At 48.0% G+C, this 13,168-nt stretch overlaps 1 protein-coding gene across 1 annotated transcript; it reads left to right on the top strand.

The window, feature by feature from the left end:
• Positions 1 to 1,055: 1,055 nt before the first annotated feature.
• Positions 1,056 to 9,927, top strand: RFLNB (refilin B). Its single transcript, XM_081271082.1, has 3 exons — positions 1,056 to 1,621; positions 4,205 to 4,314; positions 6,777 to 9,927. The coding sequence occupies exons 1-3, from the start codon at positions 1,406 to 1,408 to the stop codon at positions 7,105 to 7,107; spliced, it is 657 nt and encodes a 218-aa protein (XP_081127208.1). The 5' UTR covers positions 1,056 to 1,405; the 3' UTR covers positions 7,108 to 9,927.
• Positions 9,928 to 13,168: the final 3,241 nt, after the last annotated feature.

Raw genomic sequence — 13,168 nt, 5'->3', positions numbered from 1 at the left:
TTCATAGTAAGTTGCCTTGTACCAGTTGTGTGACATGGGGCAAGTCTATTCCCTTTCTGTTTCCTTACTTAAAGGTGATGGAGGAGAACTGAACTTGGCTAACAGATCTACCCACTTCAAATTTCTGCACTTAACAGGTCTGCCTCAAGCAAGACAAATATGTCTTGGTTTTGCAAGGATGTGGATAGGGCTCTCATTGTGGGACATGCACAGAGCCTATCTCTTGTCTAGCCAGGGAAATAATCCCCTGGCCCAGTGTACACCCCTCTTCAGAGCTGACGCTGCTGTGTAGGTATGGCAAAAACTTCAATTCCAGGTCCTTAACTGAGCGTCTATCAGAAGCCCCTGGGCACTTTCTCTCCTTGCTGCTGATCATGGACATCTCTGTGAGAAAAGACACTGGATTTGGGAAAAGCCAAGCCCTACAACCAGCATCTACCTAAAGGAGTCCCCACTCAGGAAGATCTTCTCTGTCAAATCAAAGGGGCGGAGATGTATGCAGTCTGGTTTTTAGAAGCAATCCCATCAGGAGGGGTGCAGGGCCAAACATTCCTGTGAGTGAAAAGCTGTGGCCCCCTACTGGAGGGCTACAGGCCCCTGAGAAAACCTGTGGGCGGCCTACTGGGCTGGTTCATTTTACTGGAGGTTCGAGTTTGAACCCACAGACCTTCCCTATTTGGCGTGGTCACAGACTATTCGGCGGAGCACCCCCGGGGAGTCCCGAGGAGTAACAAGTAGGCCGGCTTTCCTCTGGGGCAGACGTGAGAGCCAGAGTCCACCCTGCTGAGCCAACAGGCGGCTGGAGCCATACGAAGCGCATTAACTATTAATAATTTCCAGTTGTTTGCTCGTTCTCCCAGGCCTCTGCAGGCTGACACTCTGCTCTGGCTCCCCTGGACCGCCAGGTCTGGAGATATTAGCGCCTCCGGGGCTCCACTGGGACAGGGCAAGGGGGGTCGACGCGACCTCAGGGCCCCAGCTCGAGCGGGATTCCGGCGCCCATCCGTGATAGAGTGAGGGGCCGGGAGGGGCCAGGGTGCCTAGTCCTCCCGCTGCAAGGCTTGCTCCGCGCTCCAGGAGCGCAGCAGTCGGCGCCTGGGGCGGGCTCAGCCGCGGGGCATAAAGCAGCGCGGGCGGCGCACGGCTGGAGCGCAGCGGCCCCTGGCGCCGGGCCTCGCGGCGCGGCCAGTGCGGGCTGGGCCCGGCGGGCGGGCGGGCGGCCGGGGCGGGGCTGAGGGCGGGGCCCGGAGCGCGGCCGCCGGCGAGACCCGGACGGCGCGCGGGCGGCCGGGCAGGGAGGGCGGCCCTGAGGGCAGCAGCCCCCGCCCGAGTGTGCGCCCCTCTAGGCCCTCTCTCATCCGCGACCCCCACGCCGGGTGTCCCCGAGCCCGCCACGCACACAGCCATGGTGGGTCGGCTGAGCCTGCAGGATGTGCCCGAGCTCGTGGACACGAAGAAGAAGGGCGACGGCGTCCTGGACAGCCCGGACTCGGGGCTGCCCCCCAGCCCCAGCCCCAGCCACTGGGGGCTGGCGGCGGCCGGGGGTGGCGCCGGCGGCGGGGAGCGCACGCCGGCCCCGGGGACGCTGGAGCCCGATGCGGTGGTGACCCCAGCAGCCCCGGTGAGTGGCCCCGCGCGGACTCCTTCCCTCCCCAGCCCACCCGCGACAGGCCCTGGGGGTTACCAGCGGTGGTGCCGCCCCGCCCGGGGCGCGCTGTCAATGCCACCACCCGCTCGTCGGGACGGCGTGGCCGTCCCTGGGAGCCTGGGGCGGGAGCGCAGCGAGAGCCTGGCCAGCTGGAGCCGGTGGCTGGAAAATTGTCATCGCCTGGGAGGCGCGGGAGCCCCGGGAGAAGCAAGCCGCCTCTCCTCCCTTCGAGGTGGCGGCTCCTGGGGCTGCCAGGCTGCGGTTCAGCCACATTCCTGCTTGGGCGGGGCGGCTGGGGCTCCCGGGATACCGACAGGGAAATCCAGCCTTTCCCCGACCGTGGGCCCAACACCCCGCGGGCTTTGCCCATCTCAGGCGGCCCCAAGACCTGCCTCCTCTTGGCAGCTCCAGGGCAGGGGTGTGCCCTGGGCTTCTCCATTCAGAGAGAAATCTGGGCCAGCCTTGGGGACCTTTTAAGAAGACTCACTCCATGAACCTCCAGCTTCCTTGGTGGCCCCTGTTGTCCTGAACACCTAACCCAGCTGGTGTCTTGTACTTAGTAGATGGGGAGCCTTCAGGTGGCAGGAACTTTTACTCCTTTTAATTTAAAACTTAAGAAACGAAACTCCACCAAGTCTATTTTGCCTTAGGAATCGCTCAGACGTGGAAGTGTGTTGCTTTTACCGTCAGCTTGGAGGCCACATCCTGTCTACAGTTGAAGCTCAAAGTGGGGCTTGGAGATAGGTGTTTTCCACCCTGTCCCCTGGGGTGAAGTAGTTAGTGGCAGCATTGTTCTTAAGGTCCCATGTTAGAGCTTTGATGGTGCAGTACTAGAACCCTCAGCGGCCTCAGTGCATTCCCTCATTTCCATTTCAAGGCAGTACGTCGTTCAACTTAGTCTTGGGAGCTTCCCCTATCTGGCTGTTTCTAGCCTATCTTCCACCTGCCTTGACCACAGGCTAGACACACAGTGGTGCCTCTGAGACCCTCCGCCTGGCATGCACAAGGCCTGTTACCTCTCTCGAAATTCTACTGTCACCTTTTCTGGGAAGCCTTCCTTGATGCTTCCCAGAGCCTTGCTAAAGCCTCTGGTATAGTCTTCATTCTCTGGTGGCACCAAGTACGTGGGTCTGTCATAACCTCTGCCACCCTGCCCCAACCCCGTCCTACACAGGGAGCAAGGTGGACCCCAGGCAGTATGTGTGGTGTGGGCAGGCTTGAAAACAGAAGGCAGAGTCAAGAGAAGGGCATGGTCGGGTGGATGCCCTGTGAGTGCTGGAGAGCACCCAACTCCTCCTGGTGGCTTTGTCATCCCCCACTCCCCAGGACTGCCTGGGAGGTGCCCCTGCTATTGGGGGCAGAGAGCTAGGGGCAGAGCAGGGCTCACTGTCACTATCTGGAGGCTGTTTTCAGAAGGTCTGCAGCACCCCTTCCCATCCACTGACTCTGTTTCAAACTCACATCCCTCCCTCAGTCTGGGCCCTACCCATACCCAGGAGCTAGACCCTCAGGACCCAGTGCCTCTCTCTCTATCTTGGTCTCCTTAAGCTTTTGTATTTCCATTTGACTTGACACTTTGTCCTGGTAATACAATAAGGGTCTCAGGGCCAGCCTGAGAAATGATTACCTCCTTCTGTCATGGAGGACCTGGGGGCAGGACTGCCACCTCCACACCCTGGCACAAGTGTAGATCCTTCTCTCAAATTAGGCAAAGAAAATGACAGATCTCAAGACACCAGGGAATACAGAAGGCTGCCGAGGTCAAACTCTGCTCTGTGCTTATCTTTGCACGTAGACCACAAAAGCCCTAATTCCAGCAAATTGGGTGACTAGGGCGGAACTGTCTCCTGATGAGTCAGAGTGCCAGTGCCTTGACCAGGTGGAGATGCTTACCCTCCAGGAAGGCTGTGCTCTGGGGGGTGCAATGTTCTGGGTGGTGGAGGTGATGTGGAGAACTGTTGGTGACCCTCTAACAGTTGAGGCTCCCAGTTAGCCAGAGCAGAGCGTTGGGTGGTGTGAATGTGATGGCCCTGATGCAAAAGAGCAGGGGAAGTGGGAAGGAGTCTTCAGTTTTAAAAAGAATCCCTGCTTCAGTCTTTCTGGAGTGTTGCGGAGACAATGATAGAGGGGGTGCCACATAATTGAGGGTTTTGAAGAGTTAAGCTCCAGTTCATGGAGGCTTCCTCACCACACGGCTGCTGTGGTACGGCGGCTCCTGGGTCTGGCCAGCATCCTGTTGCTGAGCTCCTGTCTCTTTTCTGCCTTTCACAAAACTGCAGTGGTAGAAGGGGTACAGATAAGGTAACGGGGCATGTGGCATGATTCTTCTGAGGGCACAGAATACTTTCAGGATCGACCTGGGATTTGAATTTGAGCCTCCTCGCTCCTTGTCCAGTTCTTTTCCTAGGCTGTGGGTCAACCCTTCCCTGGTGTACCCAGGATGAGGGACACAGATCACAGTGGGGCCATCAGCTAGAGGCTCAGAGGCAAGGCCTTCAGTGGGATGTGTCCATTGGCCTGTGGTAGCTCTAACGACCTTCTTTTCTGTTCTGGAAGAACCCAGCCTCTCTCCCCAACACCCTGGCTGTCAGCTGCTCACCAAGGCTGTGCCCCCTGTCCTTTGGCGAAGGTGTGGAGTTTGACCCCTTACCACCAACGGAAGTCAGGTAAATATAGCAATCCCTGAGTTTATTTCCTTTTTTTTTTCCTTTTTCCTATTACTGGGGATTGAATCCATAGATGTTTTACCACTAAGCTACATCCTCAATCCTTTTTATTTTTTATTTTGAGACAGGGTCTTGCTAAATTACTAAGGGTCTTGCTAACTTGCTGAGTCTGGCCTTAAACGTGCAGTCCTCCTGCCTCAATCTCCTGAGTCACTGGGATTACAGGCCTGTGCCTCTGTGTCTGCCTGATCCTTTGACTTTATTTCTTAAATTTTCATTTTTTATTCAGACATAATTTCCTGTTATTTAAAAATTTATTAATTATGCAAATATGACAAATACTATTGATAGTTTGTTGGGTACTCTTTTTTAAAATATTTTTTAGTTGTCATTGGATCTTTTTAATTTTATTTACTTAATATGTGGTGCTGAGGATCAAACCCAGAGCCTCATACATGCTAGGCAAGCGCTCTACCACTGAGCCACAACTCCAGCCCCATTGGTGGGTACTCTTTAGAAATTTTTTTAACGTTCTAATCAATTAAATAGATATTCTTTTTACAATAAAAATTAGATCATATGATACATAAAGTTCTGCAGCTTGCTTTATGTGCTTTATATCTCAAGGCTATTGGATGTTAAAAATTTTGCTGAATATTAATTCAACTTTCCTGGAGCTGCCTCTCCACCTGCACCCCATGCTCTGACCCCTCTTCAAGGTGCTGTAACCTTGTCTCATGTTACAATGTCACCGGACAAATGCCAGCCTTCCTCCAGAATGATCTCATCCAGGATTATCTGGGGGCAAAGATTCATGGGGAGACTCCTTTAAAGATATATCAATTTTTGGAGAAAAAATCAATGGAAGTGTAACTAATGTGATACAGCAATCTGTATACGGGGTAAAAATGGGAGTTCATAACCCACTTGAATCAAACTGTGAAATATGATATATTAAGAACTATGTAATGTTTTGAACGACCAACAATTAAAAAAAATTTTTTTTGGAGAAAGGAATCTTACTTTTGGTGACTAGTGGTTTTATAGTTGGAGTTTCAGTTGCATTACACAAAGGGCCCTTTGATGTGGAACAAAGAGGGGTTCATCAGTTTTGAGGTGAGCAGTTTAGCCTTTTATTCCTGTGGAGCTTGTATTTCCAACAAAACAAGGACGTAGCTTCCACCAGCATCTTAGCTACTTGCCCAAAGAACAGACCTTTACATCCAATTCACAGAAAAGAATCCTGGTTCTCAGTCACCCGATGGGCATAAAAGCTGTTTGATGCATCTGTGTTAACTTTTAAATTACCAAAGGACTTAAAAAATAATAAAGTACCAGAGGAATGTAAATGGTAACATTTATGGAAATCGAGATTGCAATTGGTTTTTACTGATAAGGTCAGGTCCCTAGGTCCTCAGGTTTCTAAACCAAAGGCTAAGGTAGACCACATACTAGGTCTGGTAAAGCCAAGCTTCCAGAACCAGCATTCAGGAGTTCTGGGTTTTTTCCTTTTCTCATTAAAGAACCAGTTGATCCCTGGAGGGGACAGAAGCTGTTTATAAATAGAAGAATAGAATCTACTTTTTTCTATAAGATAGTCACGTACCATTAATCGACAGAAATTCATTCAGAGAAAGGTCCCATTAGGTAATTTTTAAAAATATTTTTAAGTTGTAGATGGACACAATACCTTTATTTTTATTTATTTTTATGTGGTGCTAGGGATTGAACCCAGTACCTCACACATGCTAGGCAAGCGCTCTGCCTCTGAGCTACAACTCAGTCCTCCATCAGGCAATTTTGTCTTTGTGTGAACATCATAGAATGTATTCCCACAAACTAAGAAGGCTATGATGTCTCAGGCCATGCAATCTCAGGGGGTCCACTGTCATATGTAGGGCCATTGTTGACCGAAATGTCGTTAAATGGTACATGACTGTGATTACACTGACAGCACTTGCTCAGTGTTGACACCCTGCCCCTTTATTGAGGACCCTTTACAGAAAGAGGAAACTGAGGCTTGGACAGGTTAAGTATCCTGACTAAGGGCTCCAGGCCTATGTTAATGGGAACAGAATCCAGGGGCTCTGGCCTGCAATGGGAAACATTGAGCACAGGGAATACTTTGGAACCTTGCACATCTATCTACCCTCAAGTCCCCATAATCCAGTCAATCAATCCATCAATCCCAGCTCCTCCACTCAGTGGCACGGTGACCTTCATCTCTGGAGCTCACTTTCCGATCCCAGGGTTGTAGAGATTAAATTAAATCCTATGAATTCAAGTGCTTGGAATGCTAGTACCTGGCACAGAATAAGTACTTCATAAACTGTGCTGCTTCTTATTGACGTTGGCAGGTCTCAGACTGGTATCCCACAAGAGATTCAGAGTCACAATTGGGACCCTGTCCCCCTGGCTCAGAGGAACAACCTCATGCTGCCTGATTTGTCCCCCCTCCCCAGGTACACTTCCTCAGTCAAGTATGACTCAGAGCGACACTTCATTGATGATGTGCAGCTGCCACTGGGCCTGGCAGTGGCCTCCTGCAGCCAGACAGTCACCTGCATCCCCAATTGCACATGGCGCAACTACAAGGCTGAGGTGCACTTTGAGCCCCGCCACAAGCCCACACGCTTCCTCAGCACCACCATTGTCTACCCGAAGTACCCCAAGACCGTCTACACCACCACCCTGGATTACAACTGCCACAAGAAGCTGAGGAGATTCCTGTCCAGCGTGGAGCTGGAGGCCACAGAGTTCCTGGGCAGCGATTGCCTCTCGGATGAATGCTGACTCAGAAGGATGGCTTGGGGTTGAGCCAGCTTCTCCGCTGCCTTGGTCCCCAGACCACCCTGGGCAAGTTGGGCGATGTTGCCCTTGCATATCATTCCAGCCCCAGAGTCGGACCTGGGGATACCTCTAAGCCCAGCCTGGGGGAAAAAAATCACTGCATCTTGCAATTATTGAGATACTTGGTTTTGTTTTTTTAATTTTCAAATTATCTTTAAAAGGAATATATTTCCTGGTTTGCTGCTTTAAAAGGAGTATATTTCCAGAGTTTCCCGAAAGTCTCGATTTGATGAGGAAAAAAAAAAAAAAAACAAAGCAAAAGAAAATGGCAACAGTTTGAACCAGGGAGGGCGGAGGACCGCTCTTCCTCCACTGTCAGTGTGTCTGAAAAAAGAGCTTGGAAGAGTCCCTGGGACGGAAAAAGTGAGCTTTAAGACCTTCCAGCCACAGGTGTCTTCCCTGCTACTAAAGTGTAGCTGTTTCAGTAGGTCGTGATGCCCATATGTGTTCAATCTGGGGAGAACTGAGTTTCATTCCATTCTTTATTTCCACTTCCATTTTTATTTCCTGTTAACCCAAACTTTTGGAATTCTCTTGATCTTTTTTTTTTTTAATGATATGGAAAAACCCCAAACCAAAATAAGAGATGCCTTAAAAATAAAACCCACTTCTCTGCCTTCTCTCCTGTTTCAGAAGGTCAGGTGGAAAGATGGCCCAGTTTGGGGGCAGTGGTTTCCGTCTGTTCCCTGCAGGTGGGTTGCGGGCACAGGCTCTGGCGACATCCTTGCACACTTGGCATCTGGTTCACATCTTGTATAACTCTCTTGATAGGTACTGTGGGGTTTCAAAACGACTTTCCCGTTTTTTCATAAAGGAAAATATAGCAGAGGGCTCTTCTGAGAGAGATGGCATTTTAAAAGAATGCTTTGGAAAACATTTCTGGGACTCCAGGAGGGAGGTTTCCACTCAGGACTGACATGCCTAAGACCCACTGCCACCAGGAAGAGACAGATGTAGATGTTTCTGGTGATCCAGTTCATCATGACTATCTCAGTGGACTCAAGCTGAGGACTTTGGTGGTGTCAAAGTCGCAGAGAAATTGGGTCTAATGAAAAAAACAAGGAATCTTGCTTAACATCCTCTGAGGTTATGCTTTGGTGGATTTAGTGTAAGGAATCATGTCACAACTCTGACTTTACTGCCCGGCTACTGTAGCCAAAGTGGACATTTCTTTCCTGCCACTGTATAAAGGGAAGTGACTACCGTGGGGTTAAGTGTGAACTGAAGATGTTCCAGAGGCAACCTCAAGAGCTCAGCGGAGCTGCTGCAGCAGGGATGGTGCTGGGTGGGGCAGAGGTGGCACCAGGCTGCCCTTCCTCACCGGGCTCTCACCACCACCCCACCACCCCCAGCCCCAGCCCCAGATTCTTAGAATCTCCTGCCAGTCTCTGCAGGGCTGGAGTATAGAAAGTGGCAGATGGACTTTCTTCCCCTAATATTGGAAAAAACAAACCATACATATTTCCTTTGAATACATCCAAATTATGTCAAGTGCCCCAAGGTTACAGCGCTCTGTGGTTTCTGCCTCCTGCTGTATCTCCAGGTTTTTATAAATGGCATCCTTGTGTCCTAAAAGCAAAAATTGAGAACTCTCTGGGAACTCTCAGCAGGGAGTTTTGTTATGATGAAAGCAGGTGCCATGATAATCGCTCTCATTTAAAGGACAGGAGCCCTCTTAGAGCCATTGCATCTGGTGTCCTCTGCAGAGACAATGTCTGGTCTCTTATGCTCCTAACAAATGGGACACATCCCCAGATGGAACTTCAGTCAGCTTCATGGTCCCAAGTTTGCCAGGGAGCACCCCAGCTGGGATCCAGTGAGGAGTGTCACTCTGGGACCCCATGGTCTCTTCCACTGTGTACAGAGCAACAAATTGCCACCTGCCTTTGGAGAATAAATTCCACCAATTTATTGGTAAAAATGGATTTTCTATCTGATTTCTTAGTGTTGATAAATAGTAAGTGTAATTTTTTAATTATGCTAGGAAAATTCCCAGAGCTTTGGGAGACACTTGGATGAGCTCTGTGGGCAGGGCGACAGGGGACAGAATGTAGAAGAATGTGGCCTCTGAGGTTTTTTGAGGGGTGCCCTCCTGAGATTTTTTTTTTCATCTTAGGGGATCGTGTGGAGTTCAGGCAAGTCACTCTAGGTGTGGAAAGAACCTGAACCTTACCAGTCAAGTAAGTCGAAGTGAGCGATGGTGGACGTGTAAGGCGCGTGGACAGGCGGGGTTTATTTTGTTAAGTTATTCACTAGGGAACCAGCTGGGGTTCTTTCTAAACCCTTTTCCCCCCCTTCCAAACCTGCTTTGCTGACTGTTGCAGAAACAGAAGCATATGGAGACACCCTGGAACTCTCCTGTGCGGATGAAATGCCACCAGCCCGTGGTGGAGTCATGTTAGTTTTCAGGGCGGAAGTGGTGATTTTTAAACTCAGTGATTAAAAGCAAACATTCCTAAGTGTGCCTGAGAGATACGGTTTGTTAATTAAAAAAGCTTTTCGCTCAGTCTCCTAAATTAGGGCTTTCATGTAATAGGATGATTTGTATTTTCAGAGGAAACTTGTTTTGCTTTCAAAGTACAGACTTTTAGAAAGACTGAACTTGAACAAGTATCTTCCCACTTGACATTTTTCCTATTTCTAACCTTAGGAAATCCAGAACAGTGTTGAACAAAACTGTGTTTTAAATTTATGTCACCTCTGTCCCGTTCCATTTTGCTTTGTGACTTCTCCATTCAACAATAAATTATCTAAAAAATAAAACCGAGGGATGCTTCTCTTTCTTTAAAAAAAAAAAAGTGGGGGCTGGAGATGTGGCTCCAGCGGTAGCGCGCTCGCCTGGCATGCGTGCGGCCCGGGTTCGATCCTCAGCACCACATACCAACAAAGATGTTGTGTCCGCCGAGAACTAAAAAAGAAATAAATATTAAAATCAATCTCTCTCTCTCTCTCTCTCTCTCTCTCTCTCTCTCTCTCTCTCTCTCTCTCCCTCTCTCAAAAAAATTAAAAAAAGTAAAATTATAATATTTGGTTCATCAGAATGAGGAAGATAGCTCCTTGTCTTGAGCAATGTTAAGATCATTATATGTTTAACAGTGTACATCTGCGGACATGGGACAATTTTCTGGGGGGGCAGTTGGATACAGATAGTTTTAAGGGAATTTGTTTCTGGATTTGATGTGTACTCTTTCCCAAAATTTCCTCTTTCTTTTCTGCAGTGCTGGGGACGGAGCCCAGGGCTTCATGCGTGCCAGGCAAGTGCTCTACCACTAAGCCCCAGCCCCAGCCCAATTCTTTCCTAAAATTGAAATTTTAGGAGATGCAGCCATGACTGGAGATGTCAGGCCATTTCTCTTTTTTCCATCTCCCCTTCCAAATTGTTCTTGTTTTCATTTTATAGAAGAAATCCATACTTCATACTGCAGGAGTATACAGGGGACAGCAGAGAAGACCTGCTCTAGGAGCTCACAGTTGTGGTTTCCTGTCTGTGTGAATCCTGAACGTAATCCCTTTAAGGATGACCCAGGATGAGGAGCAAAAATAGCTTCAGTTGGGCTGGGGCTGGGGCTCAGTGGTAGAGCACTTTCCTGGCATGTGTGAGGCACTGGGTTCGATTCTCAGCACCACATATTAATAAATAAAATAAAGGTCTGTCAACAACTAAAAACATATTTAAAAATAGCTTGAGTTGGGATGTTCTCCTTTCCAGGGTCTCACAAAGCAAGACAGGGGATTGACTTTCACTGAGTGCTCACATCTCTTCAATCTCAGCCTATCATCTTCCCTGTGGGAAAGTCCTATAGGGAAGGAGAAGTAATATCTTTTCCTTACCTGTGGCAAGGTTCATGGCTGAGAACCCTCTAACAAAAGACAGATTAACAAGAGAAAAGCCTACAGACTGATTTAATGGCAGCTTCACATGACACAGGAGCCTTTGGAAAGAGACCTGTGTGTTTTTATGGAGAGTTGTGCAGAAGTTAGGTTGGAGAGAAAAGGGTCTGATCTGATGGCAATAAACTAGGGAGGGAATGTTCCTTGCCAGGCCTGTTTGTTCTGTTTCCTTTTGGCATCTCCATGTGACATTCTTTCCCTGGGTGGGGCAAAAGGCAGGACACCTGTCACAGGAGGGTCTTCAGGGCAGAGAGAGGTTAGAGAGTGACTCTCTGAGGTTTTATTGCCTGCCTCTGGGGAGAAGGAGAAAGGAAAGGAATGCTAGTTTCATGGCCTGCCTCAGGGTAGGAAGTGGGGAGGGAAGATCAGAGAGACCTTTCTACTTCGTGTTTTCTCCATTTCTTGCAGCTTAAATTATGCAGCATGCCTATAGTTTTTTTTTTTTTTTTTTGTAGTTGGACACAATACCTTTATTTTTTTAAAATATTTATTTTTTAGTTTTAGGTGGACGCAATATCATTATTTTATTTTTATGTGGTGCTGAGAATCGAACCCAGTTCCTCATGCATGCTAGGCGAGCGCTCTACCACTTGAGCCACATCCCCAGCCCGCAATACCTTTATTTTATTTATTTATTTTTATGTGGTGCTGAGGATGAACCCAGTGCCTCACGCATGCTAGGCGGGTGCTCTACTGCTGAGCCACAACCCCAGCCTCAAGGTTCTGTATTTTGAGATAGAATTTTCTTCACCCCATCAGTTTCTTTGGGCAAAGCAAAGAGAGGCCCCCAACTGGGAGCATGGAGCACACCTGTAATCCCAGCTGCTAGGAGACTGAGGCAGGAGGATCCCAAGTTTAAGGCCAGCCTTGGCAACTCAAAATAGAAACAAAAATATACAGGGCTGAGGATGTAGCTTAGTCATAGAGAGCTTGCCTAGCATGTGAGAAGTTTTGGATTCCAGCCCCAGTACTGGGGAGAGAAAAAGGAAGAAAGAAGAAAAATGGAGGCCCTTTATTTCATTATTTCATTTAAGCATCAAGTAGAAGGCTCTAAGCTCTATTTGCTTATCTTTTGAGTTATGAATCAAAAATAAATATGCCCTAAGAATACTTAGTATCATTTTTTTTTAAAGTCAGGGCTGGGGCATAGTTCAGGGATAGAGCTCTTACCTAGCATGCACAAGGACCCATGTTCCATCACCAGCGTGGCAAAAAAATAAATAAATAATAAAAATAAGTTTAAAAACCAGCCTCTTCCAAATAGAAATTAAGTCTTATTTGGTTGATTGCGATGACAATGAGGACTAATTTTGCCAATTAGTTTATATGGTGTAATACATGGCCAAAATGAATTGGCTCATCAAGCAGCTCCAAAATTGCACAGGAACTCCCTCCCACCCACTGCTCCCTTGCACTGGGTGCTCTACCACAGAGCCTCAGCCCTGGCCCTGACCTTTAACTCAGTATGCATAAAAGGAGTCACAAAACAAATAAGCCTACTGTGGAAAACTGTGTTTGCTTTTTTTGGTGGTATAGGACACACATACCACTGAGCTATATCCCAGCCCTTTTAATTTTTTTTGTTTTGAAACAGCGTCTCCCTAAGTTGCTGAAGCTGGCCTTGAACTTGTGATTCTCCTGTTTAGTATAGTAGCTGGGTTTACAGAAGCATGCACCTGGCTAGGAAAACTAACCTGCATAAGATTAAAGCTAGAAGTGTGTGTGTGTGTGTGTGTGTGTGTGTGTGTGTGTGTGTGTGTAACCAGGAGTGGGTTGAAACTAATAATGTTTCAAATCCCCTGAACTCTTCTAAGCATATCACAAAGCTGGTGCCCCCAGGAGAAAGAGTAATAGGTATAATTAACAACATTATGATAAATCTTAGAAAGCCTTTGTGGTAAACTCAGAAATTTAAGAAATGCATAACTCTGTAGATTGAGTAGCAGTTCCTATTGCAAGGAATACCTCTTTTCAAAATGAAATTCTGATAATTTTATTTTTATATAATCACTATCATGTGCTTTGTTTTGTCACTATTTCCCAACGTGTTTTCTGAGGAATACAAATAAGGTTTTACAGTGAGAGAACTTTAAGGAAATGAAAAAACCAAACA

This window comes from Spermophilus citellus, assembly GCF_964194105.1.
Source record: "Spermophilus citellus genome assembly, chromosome: 17".
Lineage (NCBI taxonomy): Eukaryota > Metazoa > Chordata > Mammalia > Rodentia > Sciuridae > Spermophilus > Spermophilus citellus.
The sequence above is the reverse complement of the archived record's forward strand: the minus strand, read 5'-3'. Positions and strand labels throughout refer to the sequence as shown.